Genomic DNA, 26745 nt, shown 5'->3' on the forward strand with positions numbered 1-26745 from the left:
TAATTGGCTCATAGTTCTGCAGACTTTACAGGAAGCGTGGTGCTGACATATACTTGGTTTCCTTTTGACATCCTGGGGAGGCTTCAGGAAGCTTCCAATCATAGTGGAAAGCAAAGGGGGAGCAGTCCTGTCACTTGGTGAAAGCAGGAACAAGAAAGAGAGAGTGGGTGTAAGCGAGCAGGCGTCACACACTTTTAAACAACCAGATTTCATGAGAACTTACTATCATGAGGACAGCACAATGTGGATGGTGCTGAACCATTCATGAGAAAACTTTAGTCATAATCCCATCACCTCCCAACAGGCCCCCCTTCCAATACTGAGGATCACAATTTCACCTGATATTTGTGTGGCGACAAATATTGAAACTATATCAATGTGTCAAGCCCTCAGTCAAGGATATAGTCTCTCTTTGTACTATCTTCCTATTTAACATCTACTTAGCAGCTCTGGTGGAAAAATTTGCTGACTACTAGACTAGGTTGTATTTCTATACCGCTGGCACTTTTTTTTAATCAAAATATCCATTCTATTTTATTGTTGTTTTCAATGTTAGATACTGAACTCCTAGAGATCAGGTGCTAGGCTGAATCCTCATTGCTAGGACCATAGAGGTACTCATAAATATTAGGTGCATGATTACATCATGATGGGCATTCAGAAAGAAGTGAAAGTCCCATTTCCTAAACTCTTTTAATCTGTTTATATGCAAATATTTCATTATGTTATTCTCCTCAGAACTCTCTTAAGTTCCTTATTTCCTTCAGGACATTTTAACACTCAGGGTTACTTAGCTTTCTGAGGCTTTATTGTCAGCAGCAGTAACCAGCTCTGGGTAGCTTAGACAGGAAAGAAACTATTAAAGGAGGATTGGGTAACTCCCACACAAAATGGATGGGAGTGTAGAGAATCAGGTTTGAAGGCAAGTGGGAAGTCAGGGAGTTTTGAAAGCATGAGTAGTCTGATGCAGATGCCACAGCTGCTGTTGAATTTTTCTTGAAAGACTACTGCTGTGACTGCTCATTTAATCTCACCCACACTTTGTTTCCCAGGATTCACTGGTTTAGGTGGGAGTGACTGATTGCTGAGTCTAGCTCTTGTACCTTTACACTGGCTACCCTGGGTTTATGGAGAGGAAGAACCCCTCTCTCCCTTTGGTCTGAAATGGGAGGTGGAGCCTTGCATCCTTCCAAAACTCACAATGGACAGTTCCACAAAACTTGGAATTGTAAATGCAAGGCAGCTTAACAACAATAACAGCAAAAGAAGTTACAATGATCCATCAGAGGTTTCTCTTCAGTCTTATAATCTGAAGCTCCTGAGTTTGTCTGTCTGAAAGGGCTGGTTGAATCTTTTGCCAGAATTACTAGGCTGGATGATCTGGGAAGATTGCTAGATGACAGTTTCCTAGTTTAAGGGAAATAAAAACAAACTTTGCCAGGGTAATTTTATTTTTAAAATGAGATGATGTGTATTAAGTGCTTATAATGCCTGGCACTTAGTATACAGTCAATAAACAGTAGTCAGTGAAATACAGTATATAATTTTGGCTCCAGTTTACCTTCTTAGCTATCTCATTTCTCCTTCCAACATGAAAACTCTCCATAAATCCAAAATGTTTTTGCTATTATTCTTAAATATGCCCCGTGCTTTCCACCTTTTCTTCTCCATATGCCACCTCTTTTTCTTCCATCTTTCTTTTATGACTCTGTTCAAATCTTTGCTGCTTCTCAGTAAGAAAGAAGTACTGGCCCATCTTTTTATTATTGCTCTTTGCCATCCAGTTTGGCACTTAGCATTTTATGGTAGTTTTCTTGGTATTTGTATGTTATTTTTGATAAAGTAGTCTGCTAGAGGGCAAACGGGGCTATTTTTGGGGAAAAACAGTTTAGTAGAAGGAACGTAAGGCTTGGAGTTAGAAGTCTTTGGTTCCAGCCTAGCGCTAGCTAGGACTTTGGACAAGTTTCTGAATGTGTTCTTTTTATATAAAATGGAGATAACATTATATGATTTTGGTGAGGGTCAGATGAAATATGTGTGTGAAGGAAAAGGCTGTGTAAACTGTGTAACGTATAATTGCTTTTGTATGGATCTTGTACCTAATGTCATGCCTTACACATAGGCTTAATATATTAATGATAATGCTTTTTTTAAACAGTCCTTTCAGATTTTCATGGCATCAAAAGACATGTAATTTTTTTGTACATTTAAAAAAATTGTAATCAGATTGTGATGAAAATGTTATAGCTATCTTTGATTTTGTTCATGTGTAATATTCAGTGATTACTCTTGGTTCCAATAAAATGTTGTATTGTTTTATTATACTGTTGCGTAATTTATTAGATTTCAAATTCCATCAGATTATTTTTGTTCAGTTAAATAAAGAATATATTTCTTTGCTGAATCACAGCTGATGATTTCTCTTGAAGATTTTGCCCTAGAAACTAATTCTAAAGAGAGTGATTTGAGAGGCTTGTGTTCAAAAGTGTACGATATGGGAACAGGTCCAGCTGGCAACTTTTTTTTTTAATGTTTAGATTAGTCTTAGAGGGAGAAAATATACAGAGATTTTAAAATACAGTTCGTTTTTCTGAATGGTCTTTTCTTTCATCTCTCCAACATCATAAAAGTTGGTATTTTAGTGGGAAATTATTCATGAATAGGCCCCGGATACATAGCTGTGGCCCAACAGGTCTAGGGAAAGATTACATAGGCTTTGCCTCTCTTCATTTAGGAGACTTGTGATTTTATTTTATTTGTTTTTGTTATATGACTAGCTCTTGTTAGATTTTGCAGTGAAAATTTTCTCTAAACAATTTCATCGGTAAACAAATAAGTTTTGATGGAAAGTGTTTCCACAGGAGGCTATATTGGAATTTGACAAAACCAAGTTTTGTTAAGCAAATGTATAATTTTTAAAAAGCAACTAAATGTTACACCTTACCAAGGAGGATATACAGTGTCTTAATCAGCTGGGTGATAACTTCCATTGGGTGGGTTAAGCAACCAACATTTATTTCTTCTAGTTCTGAAGCTGGGAAGTCCAAAGTGAAGATACTGGTATATTCAGCTTCTAATGAGGGCTCTTTACAGGTTTGTAGATGGCTGCCTTCTTCCTTTGTCCTCAGATGATAGAGATTGAGAGAGCTGTGGTCTTTTTTCCTCTTCTTGCAAGCACACCAATCCCATCATAGGGACTCCACCATCATGACCTCACCTAAATCTGATTACCTCCCAAAGGCTCCTTTTCTAAATACCATTATACTGGGGGTTAGAGCTTCAACATAGGACATTTGAGGGGTGACAAACATTCAGTTAATAACATTCAGGTGGCAAGTAAGCATATAAAAATGCTCAACATCATCTATCAATAGAGAATTGCAAGTTGCAACAACAATGACACGTTACCACATACTAGTGGAATGGTGGAAATGCGAAACTGACACTACCAAATGCTGTGGAGCAACAGGAATTATGATGGAATGCAAAATGGTACATCTCCTTTGGAAGTCAATTCGGCAGTTTCTTACAAAAGTAAACATACTCTTACTATATGACCCAGCAATTGCACACCTTGTGTTTACCTAAGTGGGCTGAAAACTTAAGTCCACACAAAACCTGCACATGGATGTTTAAAAGCTTTATTCATAATTTTGATAACTTGGAAGCAACCAAAATGTCCTTTAGTAGATGTACAAATCAATAAACTGTGGCACATCTAGACAATGGGTATTATTTATTGCTAAAAATAAATGAACTATAAACCCATGAAAAGATGTATAAAATCTTAAATGCATATTACTAAGTGAAAGAAACCAATCTGAAAAGGGCACATACAGTATGATTTCATATATAACATTCTGGAAAAGACAAAACTATGGAGACAGTAAAAAGATCAGTCCTTTCCAGGGGTTAGCAGGGAGAGGGACAAATAGACAGAGTACAAGGTTTTTTTTTTTTTTTTTTTTTAGGACAGAGACTATTCTGTATGAGAACATAATGGTGGATACTCATTATACATTGTGAAAATCCATAGAATATACACCAAGTGTGAACCATAATGTGAACTGTGGGCTTTGGATGATGGTGATGTGTCAATGTAGGTTCGTCAGTTGTAGCAATGTACCACTGTGGTGTGAGATGTTGATAATGGGGGAAGTTATATGTGTGTCAGAGGCCGAGGGTATATAGGAACTCTTACTGGGTTCAATTTTGCTGAGAACCTTAAACTAGAAAAAGTAGTCTATTAAAAATGTTTATAGCGGTGGGGAGAAAAAGCCTTTCAATTTAGCCATCAGGCCAGATCTTCTGACATCAACCAGTATACTGCAATTCAATTCTGGCACCAACCACCCTGAATTAGTGTCAGATTCCACAGTTTGAAGGGCATGGTCCTCAGCAAGACCATCCTCCACGTCAGACACCAGCTGCGAGTCAAGTTCCCAGGCCACCCCATACTACTTGTCAACTGGCTCCAAATCCAGGGGGTTCCCAGACCCTTCTCACTACCTCTCCATAAGATTTCCCTCACATCAGATGCCATTTGCAAGCTCAGGGATCTCCAGGTCACCCATATTTCTGACCAACTGACTATATATTCAGAGGGGTTCCTAGAAGACACATATAGCAAGGTCTAGAGCGTCCTGAATGCAGAGCTTTTAGCCCTCTCCCTGTATACTTAGAGCACATAGCCCTCCCAGCACATCAGTGGATTCACCAACCAGAAAGCTCTCCTTTACTTCAGTGTCTAGCGTTTCTTTTGGGACTTCATGATGTAGGCTTTATTGATTGAACATTGACTAATTGATTGAAATAAATTTTTAGCCCCACTTTCCTCCTAAGAGGTTGGGTTGGGCCAAAGGCCCCTAATCAAACAATTAGTCTTTCTGGTGACTAGCTGCTATTTTGAGCCGTCTTGTTAACAGAAACCCTGGTGTGAATCAAGGCGCTTATGAATAACAAAGATCCTTTTATCACCTGGGAAATTCCAAGCATGAAGCTGCTTGCCAGGAACCCAAGACAGACAAATTCAAGACCAGGTGCTGGAAAAATAGTAGCTCTTGATAACCTAATTTTTTTCAAAAGTGTATCATGGAAAGCTGAGGTGGCTGAGAAGTATTTAAGATTGAAAGATTTAAGAGGAAAAGCTGATTTACCGATCTCTATTAATGTAGTATTTTAATAGTTTAGCTGTTTTAGCTATTAATATTTATCATGCAGTTTTGAATTTTATATGTATAAATATATTTCTTTGATAAAAAGAAGCGAAGACTACTTGGAAAGATCAGCCAGTAGAACAACAGAGGACCCTTTCCAGTTTTTACTGACTCACACTATTAAAACAGATGACCTTAACAATAGTTTTTGTCTGGGCTCTAGGTTGCTTCATTGGACTTAATTTTTCTTTTAATAGCAAGTTATTTCAGAGGGTTTTAGGCATCCACTTTCTCTAAGGAAGTGCTTAGTTATATTTTTCTCTTGCAGATTGATTATACCGGAACAGAGCCGTCCAGTCCCTGCAATAAATGTTTATCTCCGGATGTGACACCTTGCATTTGTACCATCAACTTCACACTGGAAAAGTCATTTGAGGTCCGTGTTTCCAAGTAATGTGCTAGAAAAGCCATGCTTTAAAAAATACTGATATGGTACTAAATGTCTTTTACTCTAGGTATTTTCTTTTTATAGAGAAGTGACTTTAATTTGCCAGAGTTCATAGGCTTTTGAGGGAGATTGTTTTATATGTTTGGCTGTTGGATTTTGCTGTCTGTTAATTAAATATGTTTATTTGAATGTTTTAGTACTTTGTAGACAAAATTTAAGACCTTGTATTTTTTTCTTTTACTAGATAATTTGATGAATGTACAAATAAATTTTATATCAAGTTATATATACTTGTATTTTTAAAATTATTGCTCAAATAGTTTTGCATACTTAAAATACTAAAGCAAACTTTACTTCAGATAATAAATACGAATTCTCCCATTACTTAATTGAATTATTTTTATGACACATGAAGGATTATAAAAAATGCACCTATTAAAACCTTATTGATCATTTATATTTTTATAAGTAGTTAGAAATCCATCTGTTTGCATTTACACTGATCTGCCATTCTAAGCACATGCCAAAGGACATAAACATTCAAAAAAGGTGTGAAAAGACCTCTTTATACTCTCCTGTGCCTGAAAATTGAGCTTAAAATAGTTATTCTTTAGAGAGCAAAACTGCATTAATACGTGCCAACCTTTTAGATTTTCTGCACATAAGATTTTCTAAAGTGATGACGTTAATAGTTCCCAGTAGTTGGTTGCCATCTAGTGGTTATAGATGCTCTTGCACTGAGATAAAGGACAGGATAATGCTGCCTTTGAATAAAACATGAAAACAAATTTGGTAGAAGACAAATATAATTATTTAACTTGGTTTCAGCAGAGATTAGACATTTAAAGCATCTTTACAAGTCCATGATTTCTCAATGTGATGGGCATACAATAAAGATGCAATAAGTTGGCTGGGCTTGGTGGTGGCTCATGCCAGCACTTTCAGAGGCAGAGGTGGGCGGATCACCTGAGTTTAGGAGTTTCAGACCAGCCTGGCCAACTTAGTGAAACCCTGTCTCTACTAAAAATGTAAAAATTAGCCCGACGTGGTGGCAGTCGCCTCTAATTCCAGCTACTCGGGAGGCTGAGGCAGGACAATCACTTGAACCTGATTCAAGCAGAAAGATTGCACCATTGCACTCCAGCCTGGACAAGAGCGACATTTCATCTCAACAACAACAACAACAACAAAAAAGATGCAATAAGTTCTGCTTTTGTCAGAACAGGCATAATTGAAGAAATGAGAGACTAGTAGTGATAGAGAAGCTCCATTAGTTTTCTCTCCCATTCAAAAAACACTTCAAAACTTGTTTTTTGCAAAGGCAGTCAACCTCAAATTCATTCTCTTGTGAATTGTTTGTTCCTTCACAAGCTCCCATGTTGAACTGGACTAAACTGTTTTCGGGGAACTTCAGTTAGGCTGTTTTGTCTCAGTATTCATTCAAAGAATCTCTTTTTCGGTTTAAAATTGAATTTACTGTACTGAATCTTGAGGTAATACTTCCTTTTAAAAAAGAATATTCACTGTCTCCATTTCTGTGATGTAACTTTGTTATTCCCTCCCTTCCACAAAAAGATTTCTATGTAAATATTTTCTTTATATAGAATGGGAAAATTTGCATGGTTTGACATTGAGAGTCAAGCATTAAATAAATGACAGTGTATATGAAAACAGCAAATCAAATGAAGTATACTTATAATGTTACTGAATTACTTTTAATTAAGGATAAGAATATAGAAAATAGAGGTAGCAACCAGAAAGGAGAAAATAGCTTAATGTATGCTACTTCTAAAAATATTAATCATTTAAGATGGCTTCTTAGCATCTTCTAAATAACTGCAATGTATATAGGTTACCCTTCTTTCCCAGGTTATTTCAATGTTGACTTTGTTAAATATATTAAAGTACTTTTCTTGATTACTATAAAGTGGCTTATTATCATAGAGACTCTACTAATTAGTAGTTTATTAACTCATAATATTACATAGTGTCCTATTGAGGAATTTATTATACCCAATTCAAGTTCAGAATTTACTTGTACAAAAAAATGAAAGTTTCAGCTCGATGTTGTACTATAAGCCTGTAATGCACACCTCCCAGCTTTTAGGGACAGAGGCAGGAGAATAGCTCTAGCTGGGGAATTCAGGGCCAGCCCAGGCAACATAGCAAGACTCCAGTCTCTGGGGGAAAAAAAACCAAGTTTGACCATTATTACTTTGAAAAGTTGATACTAATTGGGTGAAGATCAGTTTGAATTAGAGAAAATTTTAAATTGAAGGTAGCTCAAAGTAGGCTAATAGATTCCTTGAAGATTCTTTCTAAATGTAAATAGTACTTCTTTGACATCTTTAAGGATAGTTTTAAAGTTTACTTGTGGATTTTTGTAACATACCTTTCTTTGACCTTATTTGTTGTTTTGCCATTTTAGATTGCTAAGTACCGGTAGAATTTACCCCCCACTACCTATCACAAATTGTAAACTAATAAAGTTCAAATCATATAGCTTTTATGTACACATGCAATACACTTATACAGAAGTTTTTACCTGAAATTTTTTTCCTGTTTCTCTAGGGCAATGTGTTTATGTATTATGGACTGTCTAATTTCTATCAAAACCATCGTCGTTATGTGAAATCACGAGATGATAGTCAACTGAATGGAGATTCTAGTGCTTTGCTTGTAAGTAAAATGATAAATATTAAAATATGGTATCTATAAGAATATGTAGTATCTGTTCAGTTAGAATTGTTAGGGTGAAATTAAAGTGCTGTAATTTATAGTTTGTATAGTGAAGATTTTTAGTTAAAATATTTTTCCTGGAATTTGCACAGATGCACTGATGTCCAGCCTGGTTTGGAAATCTGTGGACTAGGGGATCTTAGTTTCTTTACTGTTGTTCAGTTTTCCGTAGTAGTGGCAAGTGCCTAAGTTTTTTTGGTGGGGGGCAGGGGGGACGGAGGCTCACTTCGTCTGGAAGGCTGGAGCACAGTGACATGATTTTGGCTCACTGCTACCTCTACCTCCTAGGTTCAAGTGATTCTCCTGCCTCAGCCTCCTGAGTAGCTGGGATACCAGTCATACACCACCATGCCTGGCTAATTTTTGTATTTTCAGTAGAGACAGGGTTTTGCCCTGCTGGCCTGGTTGGTCTCAATCTCTAGACCTCAGGTGATCCACCTGCCTCGGCCACCCAAAGTGCTGGGATTACAGGTGTGAGCCACCGCAACCAGCCCTAAGTATTTTATGTTTCGGTTGCCAATGCAGCAAACATTCAGAGGCCCAGAGCAATTCAGGATTTCTTAGAATTGGTAAATCTCTTAGAATACAATTTAGGACTCTATCATGAGCAGCATGGGTCTGGTAAATGTAAAATATAACTGTTCTAGGTTATCCTAATTGGTTTTATTGCTGATCATCAGTTCCTGATGTTAGAAATAAGAGCTTGGAGTCACAAAGGAAACGAGCACTTAGGCAAAAAGTTTTGTCATCAAGGCAACTTACTTCTGTAGGAGGGTGCTGCCTGCATCAGTAATGATGGCAAGAGCACATTGAACAAAGGAGGGAAGGGGGTTTTATCCCCAACACAGCTGGTCCTTGATTCTGTGTCTTTTCCCCGTTGGTTGAGGTCAGACTGCACAATCTAAACTAATCCCGATTGGCTATAATAAACAGAGGAGGGGTGTGGGTTACAGTGGTGGGAAGGTCCATTGTGGTGGGACGGGTAGTTTGCACAGCAGGTAACTAGGAAGCAGGAAAGTACAAGGAAGTTGATCTTAAGAACAAAGAACAAGCAAGTTAACAAGCCAAATATGTGAAGAGAAACTTAACTGTATCTGACACTGATACATGGGATTTTAAGCAATGCAAGTCTGCTTAAAGATTCCTTGGTATACACAGGGTTTTGATTAGGCCTATGATATTTTGAACCTGTGTGGGGTTTACTCCATAGGATCCAGTTGTTAGAGCTCAAATCCATAGAAGTTGATGTACTGTGAGATATACCAAGTTTCTAGACCTTACCGAATGTGTTTGTTGGGATTATAGATTTTGTATATTCCAAAACCCCAGAAACCGTGGCTGATTTACAGTTATTTTATTTATATACATGCCCTCTTCATTGAGGGTAAAGGAAACTGAAACTGATTGTATTCTTGCAAACTGTAAGCCAAGATTTTAGGCCAGACCAGGAATTGATCAACTTTTTCTATAAAGGGCCAGGCATTATGTGTAAGGCCCGTTACAATCTGGCATCAGCCTCATTATCTTATATACTATATTTAATATATTAAACAAGGCCTGGCTGCTTTGGGCCTTGTTTGCTGCTCCCTAACCATGCATTGTAACACAAGTAATCTGCTCATCTTGCCATTTAGCATTTTGTTTGCTTAGAATGTCATTTTTACTCTTTCCCTGGAGGTCTTATCTTCCTTCTCAAGGCCTGCTGTTTTTCTGAATGACCTTCGATGGAAAAATATGCTTCTTTACATATTTATTTCATTTGTTTTTTGTTCCAAGTCACTATCACTTTTTGCTTTGATAAACAAATTGTGTCTCACATCATCCAGTCCTGCCCCTTCTTTCCAGGCCATTCTCATAGCAGCTGTAGTGATGTTTTTAAAAAGTGTAAATATCATTTCCCTAACTAAAATCTTTCAGTGGTCCTATTAGCACCTGGAGTAAAATCTCCGAATGATCTGAGCTATGTGTAATCCTGTAATCTCATCACATATCATCCTCCCTCTTGGCATGCTCCAGCTACATTCACCATTACCTTTACAGAAATAAGTTCTTCTTTAGTGGCATGTGCTGTTTACTTTGCTTACAACTCTCTTATGTCTTCTTTCATATGGCTGGCTCCTGCTCTTTTTGTATGTCTTAACTTAAATGATACCTACTCCATAGTCAAGCATAGCTTCTAAAGCAGCTCCTCCTATTCTCTTTCCATTAAATACTCACACAACTTCTTCATAACACTTTGTAATTTGTAATTGCATGTTTGCTTATCTGTTGTCTTTCTTTCCAGCTATACTGTAAGCTCATGAGCGCTGGGAACATGACTTTTTAAAATCACTATTTACCAACTGCCTGGTTACTGCTTGCACATGGAAGGCATATAATAAATATTTGCTGAATGAATATAGACATCTTCATCATGGCTCTTATTTCGTATGATAGTTGGTTTCATAAGGGTCTGCTTTCTCTATAATATTTGGAGTTGCTTAAAAGTAGGGATTGTATTTTCATTTTTCTGTTTTTAGCACCTAGTATAATACATGCTACATATTAGGTACTCATCAAATAGCTTTTTTTTTTTTTTTTTTTGAGACAGAGTTCACTTTGTCACCCAGGCTGGAGTGCAATGGCATGATCTCCCCTCACTGCAAGCCTTGCCTCTTGGACTCAAGCAAACCACCCACCTCAGCCTCCCAAGTAGTTGGGACTAAAGGCGCATGCCACCATACCCAGCTAATTTTTTGTATTTTTGTAGAGATGGGGTTTCACATGTTGCCCAGGCTGATCTTGAACACCTGGACTCAAGGGATCCTCCTGCCTTGGTGTCCCAAAATGCTAGAATTACAGGCATGAGCCACTGCACCCGGCCCTCATCAAATGGCTTTTGTAAGCCAGTTAATGCAAAGTACCTAGCATTGTTTAGTTTAGTACCTGACACATAGGTGACAAATAATATTTTCCATTTTTTAAAAACTTCCTTAAGAATTTAGTGCCTGGCAGATATATTTGCCATTCATAGCTTTATCAATACAGATAGTGTAGGGAACAAAAAGCTGAGAAGTCAAATATTGGAGAGACTTTATGAGATACCCGCCACAGGCTTCCTTAGCTTATCTTCCTTTCTTATCTTTTCCATTGACATGAGTGCTTTTTTCCAGTTCAGAGGACGAGAAGAATGTAGATACAAGTCAAGGTTAGCTGGTAATGAAGTAATTCTAAGAGGTCTAATTAGGGTCTCCTTAATTTCAAATTGAGATTATCTTGGTAAGCTTATGTGTTCTGAGACATGGCTTAATGTGGCGGGAAGGTCCCAGCTCAGACACTTAACCTCAGACTTGATACCATCTCTAGTTGAATCCCATAACTGCCACATCTCTTTGAGATCCTAGTAGTGACTAAGTCAAAACTAAATCTGGAGCCAGGCAAATGTTCTGCCTTGTCAGCATTTTTGTTTTTCTTGTATAATTTAAAGATCAGTATTTTCTAGGAATCTGCACTAGACTCCTTCCTTCCTTTCTTATATTTAGGATTTAACCCCAAATCACAACGTTTGAGTTTGTAAATATTTATTTTGGGAGGTCCAGTTAAATTAAAGGAATTGCCCAAGGAGCTAGAACCTCTAGCCTCTTTAGTTCCCGTTTAAGATTTTCTTTGTTATATCGCACTGGATTGGCAATAGACCATTTCTTACTTTTTCTTGGGTGGAAAATCCTTTGTGGTAAGATGTTTATTTGATACATGTGTATATGACAAAACATATGCAAGTAAAGGTTATATTAAAAAGGTAAGACCGTAATGTTAAGAATACATTTTGAATATTTAAATGTGTTATTTATAGCCTACTTACATTACAGACCTATGTATTACAAGCAAGAAAAATAAAGGTGTTGAATTCTTAATCAGTAATTTAGGGATAGCTCATAGTTCTTCTAGAAGTCTGGATAATAATTTCTCTCCTCTTTTCCTTCTGAAAACCAGAATCCCAGTAAGGAATGTGAGCCTTATCGAAGAAATGAAGACAAACCAATTGCTCCTTGTGGAGCTATTGCCAACAGCATGTTTAATGGTATGATATAGACACAAATATAGACATATATAATGAGGACAGTTTGCATAATTTCATTACAGATTTGATAGTTTAGTAAACATGAATAAAATTGAGAAACTCAAACATGTAAGACATAAGTTGAGTATTGAATGGGGTATTATAATGCTTTGTGATTTTGTTTTGAGCATACTTGTATTTTAGGATGGATTTCTATCTCTGAGAAGAAAGAAGCAGAAACATTCTCCTAACCTTCCTATTTCATATAACTTAAAATAAAAGTTAGGCTGACCTTCCCACTGACTTTATTTTTATCATCGAAAAGGAGCTATAGTTGATTATTTAGAGCAGCACAATCTGATAGAAATATAATGTGAGCTGTAAATAAAAGTCCTGTAGGTAATTTAAAATTTTCTAATAGTCATATTTAAAACTGTATAAAGAAACAAGTGAAATTAATTTTAGTAGTACATTTTAACACAGTATATCCAAGGTATTATCATTTCAGCATATAATACTATATAAAAGTTGAGATGCTTCATACTCTAATTGTTTGTACTAAGTCTTTGATATCTGATGTGTATTGTACACTTACAGAACATACTCATTTGGACCAACCATATTTCAAGGACTCCGTAGCCCCGTGTGCCAGGTGGCTGTTGTATTACACAATGTAGGCAGAGAAATAGATCAGCAAGAAGCTATTAGAGATGCATTATTGAAAGGAAGGAAGGAAAGGCAGATTTACCTTGCAATTATAGTTGGGTTAATATTAAAACATTTGATCTTAGTGCATGTCAGCTAGCCATATGGCTAAGTGAATTAGAACTCTGTTAAGGGGAGAGAAGTCCTTCTAGAATTATAAAGTTACCATAGTTAATCCACATAGGAATCAATAACAGATGTATATCATATGCCTACTCTTTCACAACCATATTTGGAAGCAAATATCGGATCTTTATTTCTCATAGAGTTAAGCAGATGCCATGAGTTTTCAAGAGATGTTTAGTAATGTCTTCCTTTTCTTGTGTTTAGATACATTAGAATTGTTTCTCATTGGCAATGATTCTTACCCTATGCCTATCACTTTGAAAAAGAAAGGTATTGCTTGGTGGACAGATAAAAATGTGAAATTCAGAAATCCCCCTGGAGGAGACAAACTAGAAGAACGATTTAAAGGTAAAACATTCCTAATATCCCTTAAAAAAAAAAAAAATAGGAGTTTTTTGTTTTTTTCAGATGGAGCCTCCCTCTGTTGCCAGACTGAAGTGCAATGGCACGATCTTGGCTCACTGCAACCTCCGCTTCTCAGGTTCAAGTGAACCTCCTGCCTCAGCGTCCCAAGTAGCTGGGACTACAGGCACATGCCACCACACCCAGCTAATTTTTTGTATTTTTAGTAGAGAACGGGGTTCTCTTGACGTAGCGATCCGCCCACCTCGGCCTCCCAAAGTGCTGGGATTACAGGCGTGAGCCACTGTGCCTGGCCATAAATTAGGAGTTTTAAATTTTCTGTTTTTAGAATCTTAAAGTTTATGCTTTGAAAAACACAATTTTTCTTCATCAGCTCCATACCAAGTTAGTTAAATGTTGTAATGTACTAAAATTCTAAAGGAAATGTATACTTTTAATTATGAATTCAGTTTCTGTGGTGTCTTATAAGCATTTCAGTTTTAATATTTTAAAATTGCAGCAAAGCTTCTTTTGAATAAACCCGTATTTATTATCCAAATTTACTTGTTTCCCTACTACTTTAATTGCACAATGTAATATTTATCTCCTCATCCCTTCCCCATTCCTTTTAAGGTACAACAAAGCCTGTGAACTGGCTTAAACCAGTTTACATGCTGGATTCAGACGCAGATAATAATGGATTCATAAATGAGGATTTTATTGTTTGGATGCGTACTGCAGCATTACCTACTTTTCGCAAGTTATATCGTCTTATAGAACGGAAAAGTGATTTACACCCAACATTACCAGCTGGCAGATACTATTTGAATATCACATACAGTATCCTTTTTTGGCTAGGCATACAGATTCATAGAGCTTAAAAGGAGTCTTGTCCAACCTTGTATCTGTTGTGTGTCATATTACTTTGTGCCTTAGTTTTGGTCTCTGTGTTTTTACAGAAGTATGTGTGGTATATATGAGAATGTATTTTTAAATTTATATCTTCTAGAAATGTCTTCAATTTGCATATACTTGGTATTAGTGTTTGAAGCATATTGTTTGGTAAAATTACTTAAAATGTAGATGCTTGATTTATTAACAACCTAGATATTTTTATTTTACAAGGGAGATTGTAATTGGACTTAATGTAAAGGCCAATAAGTGTACCTAAAACTAAGTATTGAGTGGTACTGGGCTGTTTTAATATATATTTTTAGATAGTAAAAATCAATGGATGTGTTGATTTATATTAACGTAATTGTTAATGATTTTGATCTATTGATAGTATCAAAACATGGTATTATTAGCTGTATTTTTCCACATTAATAAGTTCACATTCAGTGATGATAAATACATTTATTCCACTCTATGTGTTAACACTGTGCTGAGTATTTTCCACTCATTATTTAATTCAGGCAGCAGCATATCTCCCTATTATAGACCAGAATATAGGAACATTGAGCACTTAGGTAACTTACCTGACATTACACAGGTAATGATAATAAGAATTGGGGTTCATAACCAGGCTGTTGACTCCAAAGGCCATAGTTTTACTCTCAGCTACCAACATAGGCAGCATCTCAGCTAGTTCACTCAGTTACACCAACTCATATCTGCATAGATGCAGTCTTTTTTAGAAGGAAAATACTCAGTAATTTCTTTTATTCTAAACAATCTTTGCATCTTTTAATCTAGAGCCTATATTTTACATACACTGAGTGAAGAGGTTTTCCAGTATTAGAATCTTAAATGTTTGCTGCTCTTTGCATTTTTAATTTTGATAATCCAAATGAGTCATAATCCAAATGCATTTTGATTTTTAAATGGATTAGTAAATGGTTAAATTAATAGACCCAATTTCAAAATAAGGTTTTTTTGAATTCTAGTCCCTTGATGTTACACCTGAATACACAAGTAAATATGGCCTGCTATGGCAGCTGAAAGTGACCCAAATTTTTGAAACTAAATCCACATTGGAGCAATTTTGGACAGACGGACCCAGTTCAAGTGCTGGTAGAAAGTACATTATGCTGAGGAGGCAGTCAAACTAGAGAACAGCTCTGTTAAAATTAGCACCCAGAAGATCTCTAGAGAGTAAGGGAAAATTTAGCAACCTGTAGCCTAGAGCACAATGAAGGGAAGTCTGTGGAGCACTGAAAAATTCTCAGTTGACAGACTATTTCCATACAGGAAGCCTGCAGCAGGGTCCCAGCTTTGAAAGAACTATTTAAAGGAATGGGTGGTGTATCGCAGATTGAGAGGACTTGGTAAGACAGGAATTTGGACCTGCAAAATATGAAGGGTTAATTATCAATATTAGGTATAAAGTGGTAATTAAATACTAGCATGAAGGCAGAAGCCTGTTTCTTTCAGGTTGGGATACTGAGAGAGAGCCTAGCATGGGTAATTTGATACTGCATCCCACAGAATGTTGGGTTAGCTAGAACCCTTCAGATCATTCCTACCTTAGTTTAGGGTTGATTTAAGAAGTTAGAACTGAACCTGCCATTTGGAGTTAGGGACCCATAGGGACCCATCTTTCGGGATGGAAAGTTGAAGAAACTGGAGAAACAGATAGGGCCTAACCCTGGACTCAAAAGGTGCTTTTGAAAAAGTTGTAAACTTTTTGCATGGCGACTTGCAAAAGTCTCCTTCTGTCTTCTTCGCTACCTTATCTCTTACAAAATCCTAGAACTGGTCCATGTAGATAATTCATCTAGTACACAGGTGCCCTATTTCCTAAATCTCCTTAACAATCCACCCTTCACTTCCACTGTTTTAGCTGTCAGTCAGAGTGAGTTTTGCCATTGCTGCAAATCAGCAAGTTAAAACTTTGTTATCACACTTTTTGACCTTTTGGCCAGAGCCTTTTTATAGTCTCATAACTGCACTCTTGCTTCATGTGCTCTTTGAGTTCACAGAGACTTCTAGTCCTTGATTTTTCATTTTCCCCTGGTCTGTCAGTCTCCTCTTCTTGTGTGGGCTTCATTGTTCATTGAAGTATTTTTTTCACATTGCATTCCTTTGAGGTCTTTTGCACCTCCCATGTAATGAGAGCAAAAGCGCCTAGAAACTGCATGACCTTTAAATTTGTTTGATTTGGTAAAATATTTTGGCTTTTACTTCTAACATTTAATTTGCTAAATCAGCCTTTCAAGATAATATAATTTTTATTTGTGATTTAGAACATAGGAGTAAGGTACCTGTATATCCTAGAATTACACAAATGAATTACTAACAATTAAATGGCAGCTTTCACAATTGTATTTTAAACATCAAGTAACCAGAGATGGAAAAATCTTCCTATACCCTCTTCAGATTACCCTGTACATTATTTTGATGGACGAAAACGGATGATCTTGAGCACTATTTCATGGATGGGAGGAAAAAATCCATTTTTGGGGATTGCTTACATCGCTGTTGGATCCATCTCCTTCCTTCTGGGAGTTGTACTGCTAGTAATTAATCATAAATATAGAAACAGTAGTAATACAGCTGACATTACCATTTAATTTTATATCATGAAAGCAAATTATCTGCATGTGCATCAAGGCCAATTCTATTCAACCTATCTTTTGAATGCTGATGTCTGGTTAGTATGTCATTTTGAAGTTGGCACATAACTTAAAAAAAAAAAAAACAGTCTTTGTCCTTTGCTTCTTCCCTATGGATGACTTCTGAAAATATATGACGGGTATAAAAAAAATTAGCTATATTGATCATATCAACACTGTAACTGCTGAAATGGCATTCTAATGTTAGCTTTTTATTGGGACAAGCCACATGATGCATAGAGCCTCTTTCATGTGACTTGTGTCTACTGCTTAAATGTTTATGCTGTGTTGATGATATTATATCGACATATGATGATGTATATGTGTACGTATTTTGTGAAGAAAGGGATTACATGAGTATAATGACTTGCTAATCTTTCAGGATTCAGAGAAAGATGAAGAAAGACTGTATCTAAATAAAACACTTCATCATTTTCATGTGTGTAAATGCTTAAAGTACCAACTTTGTTGAGATGGTTCATGTATCCAATTTATTCAGTACAGTTCTTTGTCAAGTTTAGCTTTGATTTTAGAGGACATGCTTACCTTGTCTAGCATAGGAATTAATGCTCATGTCTGTAGTGGTTGGGTAGGTCCTGCATAGGAGAATTTAAAAATTCCTCTTTTGTTTGGTTAAATGTTGCAGTTAGGAACCCCAACTGACTTGGAATGTTTTTATATGTAATTATTTCCCTTGAAGCTTATACTTTATAAGGGAAGAAAGAGTACAGGTGAGTTGGGAAAACTGCTTGGCAGACCTTCATCTTCTGCTTAAACTGTAAACCACATGTAAATGCTTAATGGAGACTGTTTGCATTCTTGTGGTATTTAACATTCAGAAAATTACTTCGGCTTTGGAAATACCTCAGGCTGTTTTTTTATTTTGCAGGTAAGTGTTTTGACTTAAGTACTAATATTCCAGAAATTTTTGAAAACAGAAACCTTAATTTCCTATGTATTTCATTCCACTTTTGCATATAGGTCAAATAGCAATGTGTGCACACATTCTTTTTAGTTAAGGCACCAATTGTTTTGGTTGGTTTTCCTAAGATATACTTTAAAAAGATGTTCTATAAATTTCCTAATTAAATTATGGGGATTTTGGAGTATGTACATGATAAATTATAATATATATATATGGTTAAAGTTATTTTACTTTTTACTGACTGGAATTATTTTAATATTCCTTATCGAATAAATGCTGTAACTTTTTTTGTTATGGAACTTAAAGTTCCAGTTAAAAACAAGTTTTCCACATGCATGAAAATGTATGTATTAATCAGAGGTGGCTTAATTACATTGAAATTGCTTTTTTTTTTTTTTTTTTTTTACTGAAATAACTCATGTTTGTGTAGAAGAATGCCTGTTTATTCAGAGTTTATATTTTCCTTCAGTTATATTTTAAATCAAAAGGTCTGGGTAATGTATACTTTAGATTAATATATGCTTTTTTTAAAAAAACAAAAAACCATGTAATGATTAATAGTGGAAATGTGCCACACTTGTCAAGTTTTATATAGCATATGAAATTCAGTTACAAGAATGTGTATTTCATAATGACTTTTAACTGGTAAAAATATTACTTGCACAAAGTACTTGATGTATGGTTATCCTGAAATTTCAGAGTATATGGTGTATTATTTGTCTAAAAATAGTCTTTGTTTTGTCAGTCCTTTGGAATGTTATTTATTCTGAAAATTGTCCCTCTTGCACTTGGCAGTTTATTTTCTGGGATACATTGTTGGGGGAGACGAGTTTCTGCCAGTCTTTCCAGATTGAGTCTGTGCTGTTTAAGGAGGACTACCATCCTGCAACTCTTTTCTAATTGAGGGACAGAGGATGTCGCAAAAGAAAGGTTGAAGAGCCCTTTCAGCACTTTCTCATCTGTGGAGACGATGGAATCTTAAAATACATTTGGAGTTTTATCTGTTTTACAAGTACATTGATAGCCTAAGTTCCTCCTGTTTTCTGCTGTTTGATCTCTAAGGAACTGCTGTTGCTAAATGTGAAGAGTATGGAACAGTCATATGGTCTCTGTGAAACATGGGGGGAGGGATGCCATTTCTTTTTCTTGCAGGCTTTATGCTTAAATGTCATAGTCAGCTTTCAAAGAATCATGTTGTGTTTTAAATGCACCCTGCTTAAGTAGAAGACATTGAAGGATGCATTAATTTTCAGGAACTATTTTGAATTATGAAAAGATTCCCAATTGAAGAAATTCTTCATTAAGTAAAAGCTAAATTCATTGAAATCATAAGGCATTTTAAGGATAAATTGATAAAAATAGCTGTGTACTACTAATTAATAGAAAATTGAAAATCATTCAACCAAGAGAAGAGTCAAGTGAATATCATTTGTTTATTGGCTAGTGAGTTTCTTTGTAACTTGGTTTTATTAAATGATAATATTCTGTTAGTGTGTCCTATGTTAATAAAAATGAACAAAATTAATTTTGCTATGTTCAGGCGTCTTGATAAAGTAACAGTGCCCCAGTGTTGTTGCTTATGTTTAGCACTGAATTTTAACACAGGGTCGGTAAGTCCAGGTTTTAACTTCTTCATGCCTGGATGGGAGAAAATGTAAATTTAGATTTAGCAAATATGAATTGCTAAATCAATTCATATTTGTATTAATTACTGTGATAACATTAATCATCTGCTCTTACCAGGAATTGGTCAGATTGTCATCTGAGCTACAGTTACACTGGCTAAGTTTGGTATTAGATCAAGGGGAATGTCCAGTAAACAGAAAGAGAGGTAAGGATGATGAAAATAATGAATTGGGGTATGCAAGAAAAACCCAAGTAAGGAGGAGCAGCTGAGAGATAGGGTCAGCGAATGTGGTTCAGCCTGCTACCTCTTGTCTTTATAGAAACATTGCCTTAGAATTATTGTATGACACTTTTTTTGTTGGTTAAGCTGTAAAGTTTGGTTCTTCGTGAACCTTTGAGGGGAGAGTGGAGGGAGTAAGGAAGTGATCCTTTTACAAGAATTTTGATGCGTAAATATCTGTTGTAGAGTTTGGATGATCTAGAAAAGTGTTTTAGAACCCCTTTTTATCCCATGCACCATTCAGTAAACATAAAAATCACAATTCTGCTAATGTCATTTGGAACTTCACAATAAATACCTTGTCTAAAAACAAATCAGACCATGGTGGCCTTATTTCCTTTTATATATCTATAATATTTATCAAAGTAACATGTGTACACAGTTTTAAAAAAATAAAATAGTAAGTTCTAAAGACTTTATGATGAAAAATAGTAGTCCCTGCCTGAACTTTCCTTACCTCTCAGGGGCAATCACTTTGACTCCAAACGTTGTTTCTTCTGTTACTTATCTTAGTGTAGTTAAAGAGTATGGCTATTCTGTTGTTTGATTTAACAATTTTAGACAATACTGTCTTCTCAGTAATGTTACATGATGATTTAGCTCTCTAACACACATACTTTGCCTTCTATTATATATTTACATTATAATATTTAATAAATGTATTTGCTATTATTTAATTATGACTATAAACATTGTATACTCTAGGGCAACAGTAACATGATTTTCTTTTGCATAATTTTATTTTCCTGGAATTAATAATTGCCTCATTTTAAACATTTATATAACTTTCTACAAATGTACCTTAAAAATTTTCTAACTTCTCTGTCAGGTCTGCCATGTTCCCATCCACTAGTTTGAAGGGTTTTTGTACCAATTCAGATAGTGTCCTTGTTTTTACTAGAGAGGTCTCTGCTGCAGTTGTCCTTCTATGCCAGTCTGTACGGTTGCTCTCTTGGCCTGTTATACAGCGATGATTCCATAACCTCCCTTTGTCATCCTCCTGTGTTGGACTTCCCGTTTCCTAGTTTACTTGGTTTATTAGAGCACTTCCTAAAACACTTAGAGCTTCCTAAGAAAGTTGAGTTTTCTACAAAAAATTAGCTGGGCATGGTGGTGCGTGCCTGTAATCCCAGCTATTCAGGAGGCTGAGGCAGGAGAATTGCCTGAAGTCAGGAGGCGGAGGTTGCGGTGAGCTGAGGTCGCGCCATTGCACTCCAGCCTGGGTAACATGAGTGAAACTCCGTCTCAAAAAAAAAAAAAAAAAAGAAAGCTAAGTTTTCTGAGTTCTTAAATGTCTAAAATACCCTTTTCCAAACTCACATTTCATTGATAGTTTGACTACACATAAAATTTTAAGTTAAAAATAAGCTTCTCTTAGCATCTTGAAGGCATTGCTCCACTCTTGTCTAGCTTCCATCGTTAATTTTGAGAAATTTGAACTTAGATGTTGAACTTCTAGATTGGTGCTTAATTTTCTTCTCTTTTTCTCCAGTTGTTTTGATGGTATTATCTCCTTTCTAGAAAAATTACTTAATTTGATCTTGTAACATCTTCCTTATATTGAATTTGTAGCATATTTCTAAAAATATTTTAATATCTAGAACTTCTTTCATTTCCATTGTGTTTCCAAAGTATCCTTAGTTCATAGATAACATACCATATTTTTCTGAGGATATAATATATATGAATATATATTATATATAAATATGTATCATTACTTTTGTTTACTGCTCTGTTAACACCATGGGTTTTTTGTTGCTTTTTGTAATTTATTTTTTCTCTTGTTTATATAGGTGAATTTCCTCTTAATTCTGGCTGGTCTCGGCAACATATGAGTAGATCCCAAATCACTATTCGAAAGCTCTGTGTTTGTGGGCAATGCTTGACAAATGATGGGCTTCACTAGCAAAGTGCAATTCAGTGAATTATGTGTTACTCTATTCATGATTTTTTTAAAAATAATAAATAGTTTTAGGTCAGCATCCATAAGTAGACCATTTTTTTTTTTTTTTGAGATGGGGTCTCACTTCATTGCTAGGCTGGAGTGCAGTGGTCTGATGCTCACTGTAGCCTCCACCTCCCAGGTTCAAGCAATTCTCCTGCCTTAGCCTCCCAAGTAGCTGGGGCTACAGGTGTGCATCACCATGCCCAGCTAATTTTTGCACTTTTAATAGAGACAGTGTTTCACCATATTGGCCAGGCTGGTCTCAATCTCTTGACCTCGCGATCCACCTGCCGCGGCCTCCCAAAGTGCTGGGATTACAGGCGTGAGCCACCACACCCGGCCAAGTAGACCATATTTTGAGAAGCCCTGTGTTACGGAATCACTGGTAGGGAGCCAGTCTTTCCTTTGGCTAGAGGTCTTTTCTCTGGGGATATTCATTTTCTCTAGGGAAGAATTTTTTAGTCTTTTGCAGAAGGAAGGGGACTTCCTTGTCCTTCATCTCATCTACTTATTTCCACTTCACACGTATTTTCTTTTATCTGTCCCTCCCTATATTTCTTTCATGTAATTCTCTCCCGTTTATTCCTCCAGATAAAAATTCTGTGGTTTTCTACCTGTGGGAGACAGTGATGGAAGTGAGAGATCATATATTTATGGCTAAGAGGTGTAGGGCAGAGGACTTTGGGGATCATGCCATTCTGTTGTATATGATTTCAACCAGTCATTTTTAGGCCTAGACTCTCTGCTGTAACTTTTACCTCCAAATCTGAGCTGCTCAGGGGTTGTGGAATCAGTCAGAATGCTTCTCACTGGTATCCACCTTGTACTCCCTCTAGATTGCAGCTTTCTCTGTTCAGCTCAGTCATATTTCATCTGCCTTCAGTTTTCCAGAAATTTGTTGAAATCATTTGTCTGTTGCTGCCTCCTCTCTATTCAAATTTTGGGCTCATATCTTTTAAAATTGTTTTTCAGATTATCATATGGTAAATTTTACTTTTATTTTAGTAGCATAGAGTTTTGTGAGTTTTAACACCAGAGTTAAAGAGAAGTACCATCACTCCCCAAAAAACTCCTTATACTACCCCTTTATAGTCATTCACCCTTTCCCCACTCATAACCCCCAATTTGTTTTCTATCCCCATGATTTTATCTTCTAGAAAGTTGTAAATAGAATCAATACATATGTAACCTTTGAAACAGGCTTCTTTTCTTCAGTGTAATGCCTCTGAAATTCATCCAGTACGATGTGTCTTATTGATAATTTTTCTCATACCTTTTTAATTTCTTTGATTTTACTGTAGTGGGAAGGAGGAGAGAGAAACTTGTGGGGCCAATCTACTATCTTAAATCAGAAACACCTTGAAGCAAATATACCCTTCACCTTTTGGTGGTTTTATAATGTTTTTAAAAATCTTAAAAGATAAACTTGTTATGTACTTTAAATGGTATTAATAGGAACTTGTCTGTTTGTATATCACAGGCTTCTCTATCTAGGGCAATGTTGAAAAAGGTTGAACTCCCCTTACATCTCTTTCAAGCTAGTTAGGTCACTTTATTTCAAGCACAGCATTGCAGACAATAGTTTTACAAATATTTGTCAAATTGCACTTAACTCCCCCTCCCCACACCCCCGACTATCAGTGGTATAAAATAACCCCAGGGTGTGTTGTGTTTCCTTTTCACAACAAAGCTTGTGAAACAGTATGTGGTTTGTATTTTCTTGTCATCTTCAACTTCGGTCAGGGTCAGACTTTGACCTCACGATTACACTGTTTTACTCTGTTGACTGTCACCTGTGTCTGAAAGATTCAGTAGAAAAAGTATGGGTTTCAGAAGTAGGCTGATACAGCTCCTCTACTTATACAATCTACCTTGCAATTGTTCAATCTTCTAAGCCATTTACTATTTCCTGTCTGTAAAATAGGGACTTTAGTATCCATATGACAGATTTTGTTTTGAGCAACAAAGAAAGTGACAGATAAAAAGCATTTAGCACAAAGCAGAGAAAAATAGACATTCAGCAAATAGTTCTCATTCTTTTCTCTCAAATCAAGTGAACTCTTAAATTGAGCTTTTTGCTCCATTTGAGAGGTATTTTCCGTCCCTCTCTGTCTTAAAGCATGTGGCTTCTGTGAATGACTCTCCTGATTTTATCCCCCTTATCTGTTCCTTAGTCTCCTTTGTATATTCCTTAATTATGCTAACCATATAAAATGTTGGATGTCCTTTGAGATTGTGTTCTGTGCCTTTAAGTTACAGTTCTCCCCAAACAATCTTAAGTACCTTATTGTTAGATATAGTGAACTTCAAGTTTCTTTTGAAAGAATTAGTATGTCAGTATGTTCATCTCTCTTATTTTTTAATTCTCCATTTTAAAGTTTAACTTCCTGTTTCTCTGCGCCCCCTTGCCTCTAGTTTTGGTAAACAACTTTCCCACCAGTTCTAATCAGTAGTTTACATCTGTTTCCCTGGTCACCTGCTTTGACCTGAGTCACCCCTGGTCACCTGCTCTGACTGTCCTTCTTGCCAAACTACCTACTCACCATTCAGGCTCGTACTCCTGCTCTCTTTAAAAATAGGCAGTTGGAATTAGCTTAGACTCTGCAGTCTAACCCTAGCCAATAGGGGAAGGACACAGCAGTAGAGGCTACCTGCATCAGGAATAAGAACCCCTTTCCCTCCCTTGTCCAGGTGTGCACTCGCCATTGCTCCATTTGTGAGATATACCCTTCTATAGAAGTAAATTGCCTTACTGAGGAAATTTATATTTGAGTGCTACTTCTTTTGTGGCAAAACAAAAAAAAGTCCTAATGGAGAGAGAAAGACTAACAGGGAACAGGAAGTTGGAGAGAGTGAGACAGAGTCAGAGAGAGAGAAAGGGAGAGATAAAAAACTAGAAAAATTCAAGATGGCCATGGGGGCATGCCTTTTCACAAAAGAGAACCAGAGACCATCCCCCCTCAAGAGGAATGGGTCCCCGTACAGGCCACCAATTGTTATATGTAAATTTTTGATGACACAAAATAAGTTGGCCATCCCTTTACCCTAGCTTTCCATCAACACAATAAAAAAGAAAAAGAAAAATTGAAAAAAAAGTAGTGCCTCACATGGGTCCTTTAACCCCCATGTTTATATAAACACTATTGTAGTTACCAAATAAATTTAAAGCCTGAGATCAAATAGCTGCAGAATTTAAGTCAATATTTTCATAGGTGACAATTAATAAAAATGTAAATTAAATAAATTTCATCTATTATGATCAGTGGTTTTTTAATTACACCAGAAATGTTGTCAAAGGGATAGCAGAACAACTAAGTCAAGACATGTTAAGGAAGTTTGAAGATAAAAATATATATATATAAAAATTCAAGATGAGGGATTGTTAGATATAGTGAACTCCAAGATTCTCTTTAAAGAATCAGCATGTCAGTATGTTCAGCTCTCTTACTCTTTAATTCTCCATTTTAAAGCTTAACTTCCTGGTACTCTGTGCCCCCTTGCTTCTAGTTTCGGTAAACAACTTTCTCACCAGTTCTAATCAGTAGTTCACATCTGTTTCCCTGGTCATCTGCCTTCACCTGAGTCACCCCTGGTCACATGCTCTGACCTGTCTCGTAACTGTCCTTGCTGCCAAACTACCCACCCCACCACTCCAGGTCATACTTCTGCTCTCTTTAAAATAGTCAATCAGAATTAGCTTAGACTATGTGGTCTAACCCTAGCCAATAGGGGAAGGACACAGCAGTAGGGGCTACCTGCATCAGGAATAAGAACACTTTTCCCTCCCTTGTCCAGGTGTGCTCTCACCATTGCTCCATCTGTGAGATGCACCCTTCTGTAGAAGTAAATTGCCTTGCTGAGGAAACTTATATTCAAGTGCTACTTCTTTTGCTGCATTGAAAATTTACATATAGCCTTATTATTTCTATTGCCTTTACACTGACTGACTTCTCTATCTTTTCTTGTGCCTTGACATCTGTCTTGAGCTCTAGATTTTTCATTATTAATCTCTTGAGAAATGGAGGTTAACAATGAATTAACCTAAGTTTACAAGGCCCAAACAGCAATCATTCCACACAAACCGGGGTTAAATAAGACCAAAACAGGAACAATCTCACACCAACCTGAGATTTCCCTTACATTCCTTGTTATTGTAAATAGTATGGCCAACTACCTTGAGGTAAGCCAAAAGCCCTAACTGTCGTCTCCAGCTGCTCAATTCAATAAATGACTGTATTCTGTTGATTTTTTGAATGTTCTTCCTTTTAGTTGGGTATCTCATCCCTCCCCTTATCTAAATCTCTCTTGATGATTTAGTTTAGGTTTTCCTTCCTCCTCTGATTACTGTGAGAGCTTTATGACAGACTCTCTGACCTTAATAACTGATGCTCAGTACCACCTTTCATTTCTAGAATGATCTTGAAATAGAGCTCTGATTTTAACAGTTTGCTACTTGAAACTCTAAGTACCCCTTCAAGATATTTAAATTCATCACTGAAATCAGCCTTCCACAACTACCTCAATTCTTCATTTGTTCCGCAAAACCAAACCATTTGCAATTCCCCAAGACGTTTATGTTGTAGCTTCTGTGTAGATTTTTCTTCTTACCCAAACTTTCCTCCCGTAATAGTAAACATTTGTTGAGTTATTTCATTTTAACAGCCACCCAATGATGATGAATACTATTATCTCCATTTTAAAGATAAGAGAAACTGAGATGTAAATAGATTATGTACCTTGCCTTCAGTCATGCCACTGCCACTAAGTGGCAGATTCAGTATCTGTCTGACTTCCGAGTTCTTAACAATAGCATTTTTTTCTCTTTTCACTCCATCTAGGCCTCTGTTTTTACAATTCCTG

At 36.4% G+C, this 26745-nt stretch overlaps 1 protein-coding gene and 1 long non-coding RNA gene across 2 annotated transcripts in view; both read left to right on the plus strand.

The window, feature by feature from the left end:
• Positions 1–18561, plus strand: part of TMEM30A (transmembrane protein 30A) — a 34218-nt gene extending 15657 nt beyond the window's left edge. The window contains exons 2-7 of the mRNA XM_032275491.1: positions 5485–5592; positions 8176–8283; positions 12316–12403; positions 13418–13561; positions 14189–14395; positions 16874–18561. Coding sequence (XP_032131382.1) covers positions 5485–5592; positions 8176–8283; positions 12316–12403; positions 13418–13561; positions 14189–14395; positions 16874–17067 — 849 coding nt within the window. The 3' untranslated portion in view covers positions 17068–18561. The remainder of the gene's footprint in view (positions 1–5484; positions 5593–8175; positions 8284–12315; positions 12404–13417; positions 13562–14188; positions 14396–16873) is intronic.
• LOC116549719 lies at positions 7–5352 on the plus strand. The gene is made up of 2 exons (XR_004268029.1): positions 7–3777; positions 3840–5352. It is a non-coding gene; the product is annotated as an uncharacterized LOC116549719 (long non-coding RNA).
• Positions 18562–26745: the final 8184 nt, after the last annotated feature.

The sequence above is a fragment of the Sapajus apella genome, unplaced genomic scaffold (assembly GCF_009761245.1).
Source record: "Sapajus apella isolate SASKATOON/1434 unplaced genomic scaffold, GSC_monkey_1.0 scaffold6, whole genome shotgun sequence".
Lineage (NCBI taxonomy): Eukaryota > Metazoa > Chordata > Mammalia > Primates > Cebidae > Sapajus > Sapajus apella.